This window comes from Alligator sinensis, unplaced genomic scaffold (genome assembly GCF_000455745.1).
Source record: "Alligator sinensis unplaced genomic scaffold, ASM45574v1 scaffold442_1, whole genome shotgun sequence".
NCBI classification, from domain to species: Eukaryota; Metazoa; Chordata; order Crocodylia; family Alligatoridae; genus Alligator; species Alligator sinensis.
In genome coordinates this window covers 2566100-2586159 of record NW_005841829.1, presented here as the reverse complement: position 1 = coordinate 2586159, position 20060 = coordinate 2566100, and the positions used below count along the sequence as shown (strand labels likewise).

At 43.1% G+C, this 20060-nt stretch overlaps 1 protein-coding gene across 5 annotated transcripts in view; it reads right to left on the bottom strand.

The window, feature by feature from the left end:
* Window positions 1–20060, bottom strand: part of PAMR1 (peptidase domain containing associated with muscle regeneration 1) — a 94285-nt gene that overhangs the window by 54457 nt on the left and 19768 nt on the right. For all 5 annotated transcript variants that reach the window (XM_025205721.1, XM_025206167.1, XM_006014648.3 and 2 more), the window contains exons 2-4: window positions 15296–15472; window positions 14218–14346; window positions 2945–3059 (exon numbers count right to left, since the gene is read on the bottom strand). In XM_025205721.1, the coding sequence (XP_025061506.1) occupies window positions 2945–3059; window positions 14218–14346; window positions 15296–15472 (421 nt within the window). The remainder of the gene's footprint in view (window positions 1–2944; window positions 3060–14217; window positions 14347–15295; window positions 15473–20060) is intronic.

The following is a 20060-nucleotide window of genomic DNA, read 5'->3' as shown; positions in this document are numbered from 1 at the left end:
CAGGAATGCTACTCCTAAATCATCTCTGGTCACTTCTTATCAAAACTTTTCTCCAAAGCCTCCAATGGAGATGCCACAACTTTCCTGAGCAGTCTATTCCCCTGCCTCGGTTCTAACAGTAAGTTATTCCTGATATCTAATCTAAATCTACTTTGCTGCAATTTGAAGCCGCCGTTCCATGGCCTGCAGCATGGGAGAAAAGTTTTTCTCTGTAGCATGGGAGAAAATTCTTCTTCTTTCTCTTTTATGGCAGGCTTTCAGGGATTTGAAAATTGATTCTTCTTTCTCTTTTATGGCAGGCTTTCAGGTATTTGAAAATTGCTGTCATGCCCCCCTTAATCACCTTTTCTGCAAACAAAACATGGATAGTTCTCTCAATCTTTCTTTGCACAGCTTGCCTTCCAATACCTTTGTCATTCTTGTCACTGTTGCAGGGCACTATGGTGCCTGCTCCTAGAAGAGCAGAAATTGCCTGGGGAGAGCCTAAAGAGACCAACAGAAGCCCAGGTGCAGTTTACCAGGGCAACAGGCTAGCAAGCAAATTAGCCTGCACCTGCACCTGGTCAGCTGACCAGAAGAGGCAGGGCCCTGGGCCCATATAAACCCCAGGCTGGAACTAGGTATAGCCTAGGGGTTTGCATTTTTTACTTTTGTTTATAACACCGGTGGTTTGGGCTGAGGCTACTGGGGAAGGAGGAGGCCTCATTAAGGGGGCCCACTACAGTGTAGGGACCCTGGCACCAGAGAGGGTGCAGTGTTTGGGGGTGAACAGACCCTGGCGCCAGAGGGGCGCAGAAAGAGACAGGGCTGCGGAGAGCCCTGTGATGACCCAAGGGTCGAGTGAAACCAAGGCCTCGGAGAGACGCTGTGTCAATACCATCTGCGAGGCTTGGGGCGTGGTAAAGGGACGGTTTGGAGCCACACATATAGCCCATAAGGCTGGGGGTGTCCTGAGACATCCATTTAGAAACAGGACCCACAAGGGGTCTGGGGACCCACAGGGTCCTGTGGGGTGTATCAGGGCCGTGTCCAACTAGACTTAAAGGCAACCTCCCTATTTATTATAATTGCATCAAGACATGGCGGGCGAGAACAAGGGTGCCCACTGGGCCAAATTGGCATGGTCAAGGGGCCCTAGGGGTCCCATGGCCATCCCTGGGGACCCCATCCTGTGACAGTCACTAACTTCTGGACTTTCTCTATTTTCCACACATTGTTCTTAAGATGTGGGGTCCAGAACTGCAGACAATACTCTAGATGAGACCTAATCAGTGACAAGCAAAATGAAACTATCAGCTTTGATGTCTTACACCTAATACTCCTGTCGAGGAAACGCAAAATCACATTTTGCTTTTGTTTTTCCCCAGCTCCATCACATTGCTGACTCATGTTGAGCCTATGATTCACCAAAACCCCAAGATCTGTCTTGGCAGTGCTGCTATGAAGCCTATAGTATAAAGTCTTCCAGTCTGTATTTGTGCTTTTCATTATTCTTCCCTTGTGTAACACCTTACTTTCAATACTACACTACAGAAAGATAAGACCCATTCCCAATCCATTCAGTGCAACTGAAAGGGCTAAACACACAGTTTGCAAAGCAGTTTGTCATCACTAGAAATTAATAAGCTTTGTATGCATGTAAGTGAAAAGTGATATCAGAAATGAAAAGTGATATTGCATTTGCGCAGAACATGCTACATTTCACACCAACAAAACACTTGTAAAAGCAATGTGTCACATCCCCAAGAAAAGTAACATGAAGTGGCCTCCCCACACCATTCTGAACACCAAATGCCCCAGGCGATGTTATATGCAGCACTAACTCATGATGCCCCCAAAGAACCCTGCAGAATCCTGCAGTTGCTCTAAGTTAGTAGGTTCCCACACACACTGACAAAGTAAGGGCTGTAATTATGGCTGCTTGTAACTACACTATGAACTTGTGTAAATGAGCATGATGAAAGGACTGGCGTCAACTCCATGGGAACTCTTCAATATTACTTTCTCCTTGAGTGATTTTTTTTCTCTTCTTATTAAATAGCACAGCTTATTTTGAAATGTATAGAAGAAATAAGTTTGTGTATCCACACAATTCCTTTGCCTGGTTTGCACAGCTGGTGAAATATTGATGATGTGAAGGGTTTGGCTGCCATTCTTACTATATTAGTTGGTAGATTCTGAATCTGGCCCCCTGCCAAGCTGGTCCCCTGCTGCAGATGTGAGCTCTTTGCCACACACATGCAAAAAGAAAATTACACCAAATAAATGCTTTTTGGCATTGAGGAAAAAAAAATCCTGCTCAAGGGCTTCAGAGATTGATTCATCAAGGAAAATTAAAAGGTAAAATACATACAGTGCAACTGAGCAATGGCTAGAGGGGGAAATGATAACAGATTACAAAACAGAAGTGTGTAGACATAGCAGATGAAGAGATATGAATAGACTGAAATTATTTGAGGTTGTACGTGAGGGTGTTACTTGAAATAATTATATGAAATTAAAAGAAGGAAAATCTAGGTTGGGCATCAGGAAAAAAAAGCCTTTCAGAACCTTAATGATTAAGTAAATGGATTTTTTTCACAAAAATCCAGCCTAAACCTAGGTTTTTTCATGGCAAACATATGACATCAAACCACTCCTTGGATCTGTCTTAAGAGAATTGCTTCTATAGATGCCTGATGTATTCTTGCCAGACTATTGGGTCATAATGAGGTATAAAGCATATAGATTGCCCCAAGCAGCGAAAGAAGCTTCCCTTGTTGTCAACCAGAATTCCAAGAAGAAACTGAACATGGACAGTTATACAGCATCCCCAGATACTCTGCTGGGCCAAAGAACAGGTGTTCAGCTGCCAAATATCAATGACCAGCACTTTCATTGCCACAAGGTCACCATCTTGATTATTATTCACAGAATGAATAGACTAAAATTAATTTCCACCTACCTTAACTGAACAACAAACCCAGGCTTAACATGTATAGTCCATTCACAGCGTGCATTCAATGGGTAGCTCTCCAACATAATTTGACCCTTGGAAGTCCGAAGAATCTGCCCACATCCTGAAGATGAAAAGAAGTTAAAGGAAGTCCATTAGAGACCTTCATGATAGACCAAGGACAAACTGGGCCCAGAAACAGTGACCACATTACACAGAGCAGTAATAGACAGATTATGCTTAGAGGCAACCAAAATGGGTTCATTAGAGGCAGGTCCTGTCAGACCAACCTGGTTGCCTTATACGACCAGGTCACAAAATCCTTAGACGCAGGTGTCACGGTGGACATAGTCTTTCTGGACTTTAGGAAGGCCTTCAACACTGTCTCTCGCCCCATTCTCATTAAAAAATTAGGTGACTGTGGTGTCGATGCCTACACAGTCAGATGGGTTGCAAACTGGCTGGAGGGCCGCAACCAAAGAGTGGTGGTGGATGGGTCATTTTCGACCTGGAGGGATGTGGGCAGTGGGGTCCCCCAGGGCTTGGTCCTTGGGCGCGCACTGTTCAACATCTTCATCAGTGACTTGGACAAGGGGGTGAAAAGCACCTTGTTCAAATTTGCGGATGACACTAAGATGTGGGGAGAGGTAGGCATGATAGAAGGGAGGGACAAGCTACAACTAGATCTGGACAGGTTACAGGGGTGGGCAGATGAGAACAGGATGGGAATCAATACTGACAAGTGCAAGGTGCTGCACCTAGGTAGGAAGAACCAGCAGCATACCTACAGGCTGGGGAACTCCCTTCTCATCAGTGCAGAGGCAGAAAAGGATCTTGGAGTCATTACTGATGCCAAAATGAACATGGGCTGACAGTGTGGGGAAGCGGTCAGGAAGGCCAACCACACCTTGTCATGCATTCACAGATGCATCTCAAGCAGGTCCAAGGAGGTGATCCTCCCCCTCTATGCGGCACTGGTCAGGCCGCAGTTGGAGTACTGCGTCCAGTTCTGGGTGCCGCACTTCAGGAGGGATGTGGACAGCATTGAGAGGATCCAAAGGAGGGCCACTTGCATGGTCAGGGGGCAGCAGGGCACGCCCTATGAAGAGAGGCTATGGGACCTAACCTGTTCAGCCTCCACAAGCGAAAGCTGAGAGGGGATCTGGTGGCCATCTATAAACTTACCAGGGGGACCAGTGGGGAATGAGAGAGTCCCTGTTCCCCTGAGCACTACCAGGAGTAACTAGGAATAACGGCCACAAGTTGATCGAGAGTAGGGCCTCTAGACACCCCCTGGGTGCTAGCCCAGGGGCTGGCAGGGAACACAGGGCAATGAGACTGCTGTCTCCTAGTGGGGGCTGGAACATTGCTCCAGTACAGCACATGTAGACAGCCAACTGGGAGCAAATGTGCTCCTGGGCAGCAGGGGGCAAGAGATTGCTCTTTGCCCCTAGGAGCTACATGCTGCTGGGGCAGACTCTGCCACCAGAGTCTAGGCAGGGAGAATATCCCCTGCCCTGGCAGCAGGGAGCTCCCAGTGCCAGCTCCCCAATTGCAATTGGGAAGCAGAGGCTGGGGGCTCCCTGCTGCTGTGGTAGGGGGCCATTGTCCCCACCCAGGCTCGAGTGGTGGAGCCTGCCCCAGACAGCTCCTAGGGGCAAGGAGCAATCTCTCGCCACATGCTGCCCAGCTAACCAGGAGCACATTTGGTCCCAGTTGGCTGTGTACACGTGCTATCCTGCACAGTAAGTAATCGAGAGTAAATTTGCAACTTGTATTTACCGGTAGCAAATTTACTCATGCTTAGAGCAAATTATTGCACAGTAAGCATCTGCGTGTATAGAAAGTGATGCTTACTGCACAGTAATTAGCTTTAATCTCAAGTAAATCATCTTGCATAGATACGCCCACTGAGATTGATGAAGGCACTATCTGAGGTGACCTTCTGAGTGACCAGAAGCTCCATTAAAATCTTTTCGATAGTATCTAAAAATCCATTTGTCTGCCCTTAGGCATATTCAGGAGGGCTGTGCAAAGCTTCAGGTGGTGATTGGATTCGGAGGAGATTTGGCTCGATTCAGTGGCGGAATCTCTGAATCTGAATCGAATCAGGGGACCATTTAAAAGGTCGGAATTGATTCAAAGCTCTCTGAATTTTTAGAAAAGATTTGGCACGCTTTCATGATTCAGGAAGTCCCTGGTGGCATGGGGTAATGAGGGGCAGTGGAGTTCACCCCCGCCAGCAGGAGTGGTGAGTCTGGGGGTTTTCTCTGGGGTTTTTTTCTTAAAGGGCCAGAGCTGGCCTGGGTGGGGCACCCATGGGAAGGGCTGGGGGAGCAAGCAGGGGTTGAGGGCTTGTGCAGAGCCCCCCATGCAGCATGGGGAAGTGGGAGGCAACGAGGATTGCCCCCTGCCCGGCAGCACCCGGTGAACCGGGGCTTATTTTTAACAAGAGCTGGGAGCTGGGGCAGGCAGGGCAGCCATTGCCGGGCCTGGGTGAGGGGCAGGGGATGGGCCTGGCCTGGCTGATTTGGAGATTCAGCAGCAGCCTTCCCAGTGTCAGAAGTTAGCCTGACTAGTCACCCTCTTTTAGGGGACCTTAAAAGAGAATCTCAGGGTGGCAGATGAATGTCTGAGGAATTTTCAGAGGAGGGAACAGGCCAGCAGAATAGGCCACTCTGGCCTTCATTTGCGTGTTGCCAGGTTCTTGCATACTTGTGACACCTTAACCCCAAATTGCTAGTGGGGATTTGGAAGACTTAAGAGAGGTTTGTCTTGAGACACTTCTTGTTTTCTCTTTTCTTATGTATTCTTTTCTATATTATATTGTCTTCTTTCTCTATTACTCTTCCCCAATCCCACCTCCCCCTCCACCCTCTTTTGATCTTATCTTGAGACCAAATGAGCTACATAGCAACAGCATGATGAGTGGTCCAGTTAGCTCTTCCTAGTCTGAAAGAACAGTAGGAAAAAACAGACCAAACAATGATGTCCCAAACTCGGGAGGTGAGCAGGGGTCTATAACAACACCTGTACTGGCCAAGTTGTCAGCTTGGAGTACCCACCTGAGACTGGCCTGTTACCTTGGATCTGAAAACAATTTACAAAAGTTGTCTCTCCTCATGCCATCTTTTTTCCAGCTTTCCATATGATTTGTCAGACTCCTAGAAAAGGACTTTCTTTCCCAATTCAAAACTCAACAATACAGCTAACCCTCCTCTCCCTCCACTAAGGAGGACTACTTGGCAGAAGAGAGGTCAGTGAACATATTTTCCCTCTCTGTGGTAAGTTTTGGTTAAGTTTGTTTTGCATAACTACTTCTGTTCAGTTTCAAAATATTCCTTCGCGTTTTGATTTTTTTATGCGCATCTTAATTTATTTCAAAATTTGGGCATGAAATTTCTGATCTGTTTGCTAGGGAACTAAGCAGGCAGAGGTCCCAGTATTAAAATCCTGAACCTTGTTTAAGTGTTTCATTTTGCACATTTGTACAGTCATGTTAAAATCTTTGACTTTTTTGGCCTCATTCTCCAGTCAAATTTAATACATCATCACTTCGGCTTCCTGTACCTCAGTATTCTCATAAGAAACATGAGGATAATGATACCTACTTCCTTGGGCACAGAACCGTCATTAAGTCTACAGAGACCTCTGTGATGCTTAAGTGAAAGTGCTAGAGAAAAGCAGACTTACATCACAACAGACCACATAAATGCTCTCTTCCAAATTCTGATTTCCTGTTTACAACTTTTCTTGTGGAGGCATGAAGTTTGCTACGTTCTTTTTTTTCTTTTTTTCTTTTTTCTTTTTTTTTTTTTTTTTGAGCCTTCTTTTAAGCACTGCTGGATGACTTTGCATTCACTGAGCTAAGGATTTCATGGTGGGTAATAGCATGTCTGCCCTGAGGGTTATGGTATGCTGCAGGGACAACAGCGATAACTGCTGGGAAAGGCAAAAAGACTCTAGTTAACCTCAGAGGAGGGTGTCAAAAGACTTCCAAGAAGTTTTTGTGCTTCCTTAATCCAACAGAAAGTCCCATTCACTGCACCTTGCAGAAACCCAACAAGGGCAGCCAACCCTAAGTTTCAGGGTGCAATATGGGCATTCTTTTCTTGACTGAAAAAGCTATAACATTTCTCATGAGCTACTTTTCCTACTGGGGGCCGAGGGGTCGTAGAACAAGCCTGTGGTGACCTGATTATCGGAGGTACCGAGCTTCTGTTAAGAGCTCTAAAATTTGGGCCTTGTGTGTCAGTGTGGTGAGACATGGAAAACTGAGGGTCACTTGCTCCTGTTCTTTTTTAAGAATAAATAAAATTTCCATTGTTGGTTTACCCTCAGTTACCCTTAATTAAGCAGGACCTGATGAAGCAGAAATCCAGCTCAGAGGAGTTCATCACAAGTGTTTCATCCTACACTGTAACTTGGTTCTTTCTGCATGTAAAAGGCAAGGATTAATTACTATGCCCCTGTGGCCCCATTAGGATGCAGATGGGATGCCAGGATCTGATCTGGTACACATAATAATGTGCCTTCCCACAGCAGAGAGACGGACCTTGCACTGTTATTGGCTCTGACCTCAAAAACAACCTGAGACAAAGCTGCGGGAAATCTTCAGATGGCTTGACAAGGCCCTTGGATCATCTCAAAGGAAATTTCGTTTTCGTGCAGAAGAGCTTTTGAATTTCCTATCCTCTCCTGCCTCTAACAAAGGATTGCAAAGGAACTTGTGCAAAGGGATATGTGTGTGCAAGGCATACTAAATGCACTTTTCTGTTCTGAACGGTACAGTCTGAACTTTCTGAACAGCCATGCCAAGGAAGCAGATTTGGCCAACAAAGCAGGTGGTCCAAAAGCTAAAGAGGAGCCATTCTGAGACTGCCACCAAAAGAATATTTTCAAAATTGTTACAGGCTATCTGTGTGGGAAACCTACTTGAGATCAGATCAGATCAGATCAGAGCTTCACTCTTATATCACCAGCTTATCTAGCAAAGGTTGTGATGACTCTTTCTGAAAAGGATCAGGCAAACAACACTATTGTCATCTTTCCATCTAAAGGAATCTTTTCTCTTGCCATTCAGAAGCTTCAGGAAACCTGGAAAGTTCTCAAGAATAATTTACAACCCAACTAGTAGTGCTGGCAACCCATGCCTCTTTCAGAAAAAGAAAAATAATCCACTTTGAAAAGTGTCAGCATCCCAGTTCCTTTCCTGTCCGAACAACAAAAACAAAAACAAAAACCCTGCAGTTTTCTGGGGCAGACAGAGATTCGGTTTTGAGGACTGGAATTTTAAAAAAAAACAACAACTCGTAGAGGGAATGTTACAGGCCCTGAAGGGACCTGTTGTTTGGGTGTCACAGAGTCAATGTGAGGGTTCATCATGAGTCAAGAGGGAAGACAAGGCAATGGTAGAAATGACACATCCATTGGCATTCACAAATAAGTTCTGGGGAAAGAGAGATACAGATAGTCGATGGCTCAGGTAGGACTCGTAGTGGCACAATCAGAGACTTTCCATCTTTATCACATAGCTGTAGATTCATTACTTGTTGGTAGCCAACCCTTTGGGAAATGGTGTATTCCATCCTGTTCATAATGGATGAGTGTCATGAAAACTGGAACTACAACTAGAACTGCCTGGCAATATGCAGCATGTAACACTGATCTAAAGGCAGCAGCATGTAATGTGGCTTTGTCATCAGTATCAACTCTGCATCTTTTCTATTCCCAGAACTAAAGATTGAAAAGACCTATCAAAAACCATAAAATAATACATGGTTTCTCCTTAGAGTGTATTTTATTAATGTTTAGCTTTAAAATGATCCATGAGATGGCATTTTCATTGATTCTATTGGAAGAATCAATGAAATTCTTTGATTTGATTCTTTGATCACTCTGTGATCTAATATATATTCATGTTAAGGGGCTTACTCTAGATATCCAATTTAAGTAGATCTTTGTTAAGTTTCATTTTCTTTTCCCTTAAATAATTCTTCCCCCTTCTTGTTGTATACACCTAGGAAATGCATATTCCCATAGATCTAGTCTTTCTGTAGTTTTCTTTTAAGTTATGCTTTATATGGATTAGGCCAGATCCTTAGGTTGCATAAATGAGTATAACTATTGAGTTGGCTACCTTTTTGTTTTAACTGAGTCCTTTGAGTCCATAATCAATTTAGTACCCATAATTCCCTCCAAACTGTATATAAATCTTTCATATACTACTTAATCTCAAATTAAACACACTTTTCCCATACCCCGTTTCTCACATTACGGATGCTTTACCAATCTCCCTTGGTAAATTCACACTAAGAGAAAGATGTTCCTTTCAAAGAGAGAGATCCTACTTCTTGAAAGGCACAATACATCTTGGACCTTGGTAAGCATCCTTTAGTACATCTGTACAATGTGTGCAGCCACCATCTCCAGGGCACAGCCCTGCTATCAGATATGCCTCTGTGCCCACTTATTAGAGCAAAAGAAAACACTAATCATCCCTCCACTCCCTTCCAAAACCTAGGAACTGTGTTACATGGCCCAGGGAATAGGAGATGGCTGGCTGTGTTTTCTCCCCATGTTGCTGCATTGCACCATGTTAGATATGATGTATTTAAGGATTTGGGTTTTTGAGGAAAAAGTGAAGATCAGTCATCTGCAAAATACTATTTTGGTGATAACAGGAACTACTATGTATGGGGTGAGTGTGTATGCATATACATATGCTTCAAAAATTCACCTCAGAGTTCAGAAAGAGATTCATGTCCCTTTCCTTCATGTCACAGCTAAACATTTTATAAATTCTCATCAAAGCAGCCACAAGTTAAATGCACTAGCACAAAGCCAAGAGGCTGAAATGCAGATGTTGTGCATTAATGCATTTATGCACTTTGTAGAACATTTTGCTGCCAGTGGTAGCATTCTTATTTAATAATTTGACTGCCCAGCAAACTCTGATACCAGGCAAATAAAAATCACCGTTTGCCTTATTCAGCTCTTATTCTGCTTCAGTGTCCTGTCTTTAGAGATCAAAAAGGTCTGTTTAAGAGCTTCTGAGCACCATCTGGTGGGTGGCTTCACATACTGCAATGTGTATTACCCCACACAGAAGGGCAAAGGAGGTGGTCTCTCGTACCTTCAGGAGGTCAAAGTACTTGGCAGCAAAGCAGACCTCAGTTCAGTGAGGACCCTCAGACTGAAACTCTGGGGCATCACATGGATAAAATGCTGTAATACCTTAAATTGCTTGTAAATACGGAGCATATTTACTGAATTGAATATACTAGTAGAACAGTCTTATGTTCATTTTGCTAGGAAATTTGATTTTGCAGTGTCCTCTATATTTTCAGTGTGAATTCAGTGCAGGTTTTTATATTCCCAAGGCAGATGTGCAGTGTAGCATTTATTTGAGGGGGCGGGGGGATGAGCTTTTGGGGAGGCAAAGTTTGTTGGTAGCACAGAACACATGGAGGGGAGCTATGAAGTGTAGGGTAAGCTCACCCACATTTTCAAACAGTTTCAAGTGTTGACAGCTTTGCCTTTCTAAGAGGTTGCTATCTATCACTGTTAGGCTTCGGAAGTAACAGCTTGTTGTGGTAAATGGGCCATCTAACTGCTCAAAGCTCAGACTCAGGAGGACAACACTGAATCCGATTCAGTTGTTGTCACACTTTTTAGCTGGCTGTGTTGAGCCATTCGTGACATCAAGTATTATCAATTGGGTAATTATCTGGTCCCTGTTAGCTTGTTATCAAAGCACCTCACAGTATCTAGCATTATAAAATAGCAATAGTTGACAAAATATTATGTTTAAAGCATGTGTTCAACTTGTACAGTAAAAAATGGTGGAAAGGAACTCTTTAAATGAGTTTCCTAGAGTATCTGTACCTAAAACCTCAACAGAAGACTTACATTCATTTAGGCAGGAAATTTCCTTTTGCCTTGTGTGACTACTCATAAGTGATTACAGATCTTAACTTCCCCATATTAAGGGTCAAACAGCAAGACAAATCGCAAAAAAACATCAACTGACAAGTAATTTGGATCAATTTTCAGCCATTCTGCCAACAGAAAAAGAGGTGAAAGTCTATTAAACAATTAAGTCACTTTGTAAATGATCATTGTTCATCTCTAATGGAAATGTAAAGGAAAACCAGAGAGAGATGGATTAAAATATGGGCAAATAAAGCTTTAGATTTTTTTTTCCCCACTGCAAGGAAATGTTTCTTTTTACTTAACAGCCCACTCTCAGTATTATCCAGACAACAATTAAGGAATTTAGTCTGCTTGGGAAGCAGCAAAATGACAGGATTAGCTCTTCTAGTGGGAAGCAATGTGAAACTCATAAACCTCAGATTAGGTCTGCCACTAGAGGGAGACAAAAGACCATACTCTCTTAGTGCAGTCTGTGGTTACTTTCTGGGGGTGCTCCTTTTGCTAAATGACTAATGGAAATTATTCTGGCCATAGGTAACTATGGATTCTTTTTCTGTTTTCTACTGCAAATTCCGAAGTAACAAGCCTGTGCAATGTATAGTACAGTATATGAACTGCTCTGGATAAATCAAAATCATAATAAAATGCTGAAAAAAGCTGGTGTGTCCTCTCTTAGCATGCAAAGAATTGGCTTTCAGGAGAAAGCAAAGACAAAATATGAAGACTGAACTAAAGCTGAGAAGACCACAGAAAGGCAGTTTCCACCAGTTCAAGTGGAAGGCACCCCTCCTTTGTTAGTTACCATAGAAGTACTGATTCCCACAATAATAATCCTGGTTCAAGTCTAAGCCATGTAAATACGCGAAACATTCAAAAACAACCAACCCGCTCACTCCAGGAGTTATGGGCCGGAAGTATCTTCACTCCAGCATTGAGAAGCAGCATGGGCAAGACAGATGACATTTGTTCATGACTATTTTTGTTGCTCTTCCTTAAATTCCCTCAGTTTATTGATACCCTTCTGGTAGAGGTCCCCAGGGTGTCCCAAATGTCATAATGCCTGGATTGACCTGCAGGCAAATATTTTCTCCCTACTTCTTGATGTGTTGCTATAGTACATATTCAACCCCAAATCATGTTGGATTTATCTCGCCATTGTGCCTGGACCTGACAGCAATAGCAAGCATACTGTGAAAAAGCATACAGGTTGTTCTGGGCACCTATGCTTCTTGCACTTCCATAGTCCTGCTCTGAAGATAATGGAAACCAAGAAAGGGCTTTAGGCAATCATGAAGAGTAGACAACTGCTGCCAATAGAAGTACTGACAGAGAAACTGAGAGAGCAGCTAGCCTGTGGTCACTCTGTGATTGTAAGGTCAGAATTCCTTATTATCAGATTGACCCTGAGACCAGCTTCTCTCACAAGACAATAAGGAAATTGAAGGAACTAAGAAGTTCCCTAATCTGATTGCTCCACTGCTAATGCAATATATACATACACATTTACATGTGTATCCATGTCAATATGTGCTGCTAGTGTCTTGCTTACTTCCTGGCAGGTGTCTCCATGGATGGTACTTTTGACTGCCCTCCATTCTTAAACCTGCCTCCTTTGCTTCATGCTACCTATTGGATCCAATTTACCTCTAGAGATGTCTTATCTCTTTGTAAGCTGAGGCCATAATTGAGATTCACAAAACTGCTGATTATTCTTTTGGACCTGAATCATTGTATAATTTAGGGCTGCCTAATGAACTGGGTATCAGATCATGCCTGCCTTAAACAGCCTCATTTTAATTCAAGTGAAAATTTTACATCTCACTCTGCTCCTACAGGATCCAAAAGAACCCACACTTTCAGACCCTTCACCTTGAGAGTGGGGGACAGGGCTAATGGCAAGAAATAAAGGGAAAAAAATATCAGCGTCCAGGAAAACTTGGTATTGGACTGCAGCATAGTCTGCCTCACTGTTTTAAAATGCAGCTCAGAGAAGCATGTTGAAAAATACCGTAAGAAACAAATATGGGAAGATGAACTAAACAAACAAATGATTCTTTTTCTTCTTTCCTCCTATGAAAAGCACCATGGGATCCCTGGTATTGATCCAGAGCAAGCAAGTCTTTACAAGTGTATTTGGAAGAAGCCCGTGCTATAACCTTCAAGAGATTCAGCTTAACAACTTCAGAAGAACCAAGGCCTAAGGGAGTCAATCTAATGTTGAAATGTATTTGCCTAAACCAAGTCTGGACATTGAAAACTTAATACTTGCACCATGATTTTTTTCTTTTTCTGTACTGAATGACTGTTGCCTGTAGGAGGGCAGACAATAGCTATGTATGGCCTTAATGTTAGTGATGAATAAGATGGGAACTGATAAAAGTATACAAAATAAAGAATTAAATGGAGAATGGAGAACAGGTACAACAATTCATCTTTTCCAATCATGCAAGAACAAGCAGGCAGTCAATAAAAATGAAAGGCCACTAATTTAACTCTGATCAAATGAAACACTTTTGGCACAATATGCGATTAGCCTCTAGTGCTCACTGCTACAAAATAACTCTGGGACTGAGAGCCTAGAAAGATTCAGAAAAGGATTAGACATGTTAGATATTCTGGAACAAGCCAGACTGAAATAGCTTTGATCTTTTGACCTTCAGAACAAGTTGCAAAGCAAGTATTTGTGTGGACAGCTATGGAAATTGCCTAGATCTGCCGTGCTTGAAAATGCAATTCTTGGGGCTATAAACAGCATCTAAAACTGCTATAGGTGTGACCAGACACCCTATTTTTACTTTGTCCAGTCCCACATAAATAGTATTAAATCATATAGATAACTGTACAGAATCATAGAATCACAGAAGTAGAGCTAGTTTGGGCCCTCAGGAGGTCACCTAGTCCAGCCCCCTACTCAAAGCACGATCATCCCTACCTAACTGGGGCTATAAACAGCATCTAAAACTGCTATAGGTGTGACCAGACACCCTATTTTTACTTTGTCCAGTCCCACATAAATAGTATTAAATCATATAGATAACTGTACAGAATCATAGAATCACAGAAGTAGAGCTAGTTTGGGCCCTCAGGAGGTCACCTAGTCCAGCCCCCTACTCAAAGCACGGTCATCCCTACCTAAACCATCCTATACAAGTGTTTGTTTAACCTGTTCTTAAAACTGCACAATAAAACCATCCAGAGTGACAATAGTTAAGGATTAATAATCTATACCAGAATTTTCTAGTGTAATAAGAACTCATGCTTTATGGCTTAGGTGACCTCTAGCTGATGGGGACTTGGAAGGAATTATTCCCCTGGGACTTGTAGGGTGTGTCATTGAGGACACTTACGCATGCAGTCCCCTCCGTACCAGCCTGCTCTGCATTCTGCACAGTAGATCCCCTTGATGTAGAAGTCATCTAGCGTTCCACCCCAGGAGCCGTTGTGGCAGGACTTGCAGTTCTCAAAAATGGTGCAACCTGAAAGGAGAGAAGCTTGATTAAATGGACCTAGATGGATTGTATGTGGGAGGAGAAAGTAACTGTTTGCCTCTTCCCCTCCCTCAATAGCTGTAAAAAGGCATGTGACCTTCACAGGACTGGCTGGTTTCCTTCTGGAGGTCTGAGCCAACCCCCCACCCCTGATACATGGGGGAGTTCAAACTCTGGAATCTGGATTAGAGCTTTGTGGTTGGCCTGCAAATCTGTACCTCAACACCCCAGAACTATACTCCCCTTTGGAAGACTGTCATCAGTGCAATTTGGGCCCATCCCTGTTGCAACTGATTCTTGGGTTTTTTTCCAAGCAGGCTCTCCTTTTTCTAGTTTTTACCTTCCCTTTGCCATTTCCTTCTGAAAAAGTCAGAACTCTCCTCTTTCTGGTTTGTACACAACATGTGCAAACTTTCCTGAAAATAAAATTCCTATGTAGAATTTCCCAGTGGGAAATCAGCTATGACTCTGCCTTGTGGAGAGGTTCCAGACTTGCACAGAAAACCCTAGAAATCCTCTCCTCCCTCTGGCAGACAAGGTTCCTTGGGTGAATATGATATCTTTTATTAGACCAACCCAAATAGTTCTAGAATAGTTATTAAGCAAGCTTTTGGGCTCAAAAACCCTTCGTCAGGCTAAGGAAGTTTCAGCAGTAGACCAACACGGCTTCAACCTACACCCCTCTGTGCAGTTTTGTCATCAGGAGGGGTGCTACATGATACTTTAGGCAATGTGTTGGATTCATTAGTTCACTTCAGAGCAGTAAACTTCTTACTCTGGCACAAATGGATTCCTGATGAAGCACAAAAGACTTGGAGACAGGCAGCCAACATGGACATTATGGCACATCATCAGTACCTGTACATGCTGACACTTTGCCACAAATCCTGTGAGAATGCACAAAGGGAATAAGGGATCGAGATATAAACCAACCCACCTGGGTGGATTAAACAAGAGTCGCATTCATTTTCCTCATTCCTGCAGCAGGGAATGGTATAGCCCACTGTTTCCTTCTGTCCTGGACAGACACATTGGATCTGGTCATATTCACAGCACTCCCGGCACATGATATTCCATTCAGCTCCAGGACAGTTTTCATTGATCACTGTGTACTCTGCAAAGAGGAAGCAAGTGAGGGGAAAGAATACATTAAATACAGAGAACTGACCAATTCAGATTCAGTTAGTCAATAAATGGCCAGATCATATATGACATGAGGCTCCGGGCTGCTGCATATGGAATCCCAAACCATACTGTAATGTACCTGATCATCACAAAACACAAATTAGGTTTGAGGGACAAAGGCAATAATAGACAAATTTGCTTTGCCAGGCAAATGAGGCAACCAGCCCAGAGTAAAGGAAATTATTTAAACTGAAAGAATTTTAAAATACGTGTTGGATATTTAAATGCTCCTGTCATTTTCATGTATTACATTGCTATTGACACAAAGTCAAACAGCAGTGTAAGATTCATTTCCTGGTTTGATTCCTAGATTCACTTTACTATAACGGTACTATTATATTTGATTTCACTGCAGGGGAAAGAGGATCTCTCCATTTTTTTTTAAGTTTCATTTCATGAAAACATCTAATATGATGACATTTTAAAAGTCTCATTTTAATTAAAGTAACCTTCAGTTGCGGGATTTAATCTATACTGGCAGTGCCCTTTCAAAAAACCACATTTTGAAACATTGAGGATTGTGACTACAGACTAATACTATAACCACAGATTCCATCTCCCTTCCACCAGCATGCTGTCTAAACTCTACAAATTGAAATCTAATGAGCCCTCAATGCTGTCAGCATGTCTCTGTCTCAGCTGACAGACCTGACGGTTGGTTTTATGGAGCCAGATGATAAGAAGTGAGAGAGCAGACTAGAGAGATGAGATGTGAAAGAGCCATAATGAGAATATTTCTTCCATCCTTTCTTTCTTTTATTTTCTTTCTATTTTTATTTTGGCTATAGAATATTCTTTTTCGCTTTTGCTTTACATTCTGAGTTACAGAGCTGCTTTGTCACTGTGACAAACCAGATGCTTCTATTAAGAAGTAGAATGCCTATCCATGCCTGTGCCTGGCTTCCTTCTCATACAGTTCCTTTTCGATCCAATGTATCTCATAATTTCATTACAAAGTCTGCATTAACTCCCTACTGATGAATCCTCATGCTTGGCTACACTTGAGTCTCCATAGCCTGAAGAAGCCTGGTTCCCAGAAGTTTGTCTTTTTCCTAAATAACAGTTAGCTAGCCCAGCAGAAAGGGACCAGTTTCTCAATTTTCCTCTAGCTGAGAACCAAAATCACCATGGGCTAGATTCACTCTTGGTATAGCTCCATAAAGCTTAACCCCCTTTTTGGTACCTGATGGAAACCCCCTTTTTCTTAACTATTGGAAACACAGTTGTGATTTCATAGTTAAAGCAGAACCTAGTTTTCCATTCTAAGACTGCTTTAGATTACCTTCCCACCATCACAAGAGAGCAGCTTTTGATATTTGGTGAGATGGTTTGTTGTTTTATAGCTTTGCACTCAGTTCTTGCATTAAAATCATAATAGTATTTAGCTCGTGTATTTTCAAGCAATAGATCTCAGAAGGGGATAGTATCATTATCACCTTTCAATATGTCAAAATTGAGGCAGATAGAGGTGAAATGACTTAGTTTAAAGTCCCAGAGCAAAATAATAACAAAGCCAGGAGTGAAAATTAAGTTTTCCCAGAACAGCAGCCTATCAACTTTACCATACTGGCTCCCTTACATTAAGGTACAACCCTGTCTTAATGAAACTGTTTATCTATTAACTATATCTTATTCGGATTCCTAAGCAAATTATTTAACAAGCATAATTATCTGATTAGCAATAACATTCTATTTAAATTGTGATATCTCTGATGCCTTAGAGAGCATCTCATTCCTAGTGGAACCTGTACTTCAAATTTTGGATAAATGTTCAAACTTTTGACTTTTTAAAATCAAGACAAAAAACTCATTCTTTCAAGACTTCCAGAAGTCAATGGTAAAATGGTTGCATCAATTTAGTTTCTGCAAAATGCTAACTTGATGTAAATCAGGTTTTAGTTATTATGAGTGTCCACACACAAATTTATGCAGGTTTAACTAGCTTGATATAAAATCAGACTTATGTTTATATCAGTACAATTATGTATACAGTGTAAATACCCAAGGACCATATTCTATCTACATGACTCATGTACATTTGAATGGGTTTATATGCTGAGTAAGGAAGTGTTAGGGTAATAATAAAAGATTCTGGCTCTTAAAGAATTGTAAAACTTAGATTTGCTTCCCTATATCTATGCTGTTTGTTCACTTCTTGCCCTTTTCTTAGATGAGACAATGAAAATAGACATCCATTTGACTTTTTAGTCAATTGCATTCACTCCCAGGATTTGATACACCGCAGTTTGGAAACAACAAATAGCAAAGGATTTTATCAGTGTCAGAAGTTTTTAAGCTTTTCCTCTAGATATGTTCATCATGGCAACTCTAGCTCTTTCTACATGAAACCATGACAATTGTCCCTCTAATGACTATATAATTAAATTTACTTCAGACAGATGTCTCCTGCCTCTTTGTAACAAAAGGCAAAAGGAGTTTTTTATCTGCACACTTTGAGACCTTTAAAAAACCATGTTTTGTGCTGATCAGGAGCTAGATTGAGCTTGTGAGCTCGGCTGTACGTAAGTGTATTGCCCCAGAAAGACCTCTAGGAAGGAAAAGATATAGCTGCATCCATGCTATCCCCCTGCTTTTAGGAAGAGTGGGAGCATCTACACAAGACACTTTACTCAAGATTAGAGCAAATTACTGTGCAGTAAGCATCTACACATACAGATGCTTACTGCACGGTAATTTGCTCTAATCATGAGTAAATTTGCTACCTGTAAATACAAGTAAACAATGTACTCACAAACAGTTACTGTGCAGTATGGCACATGTAGATGGCTGACCAGGTGCAAGCTTGCTCCTGGTCAGCTGAGCAGCAGTGGGTAGAAAATTGCTTCCTGCTCCTAGGAGCCAGGGTGGGCTCCACCACCGGAGCCCGAGTAGAAAGTAGCAGCCTCAGCATCAGGGAGCTCCCAGAGATCATGGAGTGGGGTCTGGGAATAGGGTAGGGCTTGTTCCCAGCCCATCCCAGCTCAGTGATTGTGATTGCAGAGCTGGGGCTGGGAACAATTGTGGAGAGGGGGCTGGGCACTTCCTGCATGTGGAGAGTTCCCCACCCAGCCTGGAGCTGGCTAAAACCAGCCCTGACTGGGACAGTTCCCGGCCAACCCCAGACTGTTTCAGACAGTCCTCAGCCAGCTCCAGGCTCCATGTGCAAACTTCACCACACAGTCTGGGTCTGGCCAGGAAGTGTCTCAGTATGGGGCATGTCCCAGCCCCATGCCCCAATCAGGCAATCAAGGCACAGAGCTTGGAAAGAGCTGTGGAGGAGGGGATCTGGAATCTGTCCCTCCCCTATAGCTCTTTCCAAGCCCTCTGCCCCCCACTGGGGAGCTGGGGTCAGGAACTCCCTGCTGCCAGGACAGGGGGACATGGTCCCCTCCTGGGCTCTGGTGGCAGAGCAGGCAACTCCCAGGAACAGGGAGCAATCTCCCAGCCCCCACCAGAAGACAGCTGTCTCCTGGCCCCCTACTACCTGCCAGCCCCTGGGCTAGCACCCAGGGGGAGCCTAGAGATCCCCCTGGCTGCTGCAGAGGACTGGTGCAGGGCCAGAAGGGACAGAAGCAGACTGCTGCCAAGAGCAGCAAATCTACTTCTGCATTCCCTGCACATGTAGGTGCCTGCCCTTACAATAAAGTAAGCTCATGCCACAGTATTTGCACAGGTAGACATGCCTAGTAAGTTATTTTATCTCTTTTTTGGCTGCAGTCTACTCCTCCACTCAGACATAGCCATTAGTATACAGTACAGCAAACTGGAAGCTGCACCATCCTACATAATAGCTGTGGTCTGTAGCAGAAGTAGTAACTTGACATTGTTGAAAGAGAAATCCTTCAAAAGAGTGAGCCTGACATGTAGGCAGTCTCTGCATTCTCTGAGAGTGTAGAACATGCCCAGGCAGAGATTTAACATGACTGACAGAGGCCAGTTTGCATGACAACCAAGGCAAAATATTTATCTGAAACATGAAAACAAAGGTTAGACCAAGCAAATAAACAGCGTCTAATTTATAAGAATTTAACAATGGAAGAAAAGGCTATAAAATCCATTAATAACCAGCACATAAGAAAGCAGCTCCAAGTCATGGAAACTGTGAGCAAGATAGAGCAATGTTATGAAGGACTACAAGCTGTAAGAAGAAAGGTGTGGGAGAGAATCTGGTTGGCTTAGAAGCCTGGCAATAAGATGTGGATTTTCTACCTATTGGTTTGACTTCAAGTTGGGTCAGTAGTGAGGTGGGATCCAATTTTTAAGAGTTCCTCAGTCTAGCTTCTCATACTGGCTGCATCCAAATAAGTGTGGACATTTGTTTCCCTGGGGACAAGTAGCAGCAGTACACCTTGTGCCATTGCTTCTTGGCCCCAGGGAATGCCCATGCCATATGCGCTTTTGTGCACAGCAGGTTAACGCAGGTGGGGTAGGGGAGGCTGGAGCCAGCAACTGTGCTGGCCCCAGCAACTTACCTGTAGCCCTGGGGGCTCAGGGATCTGCAGCCCTGGCATTACTGC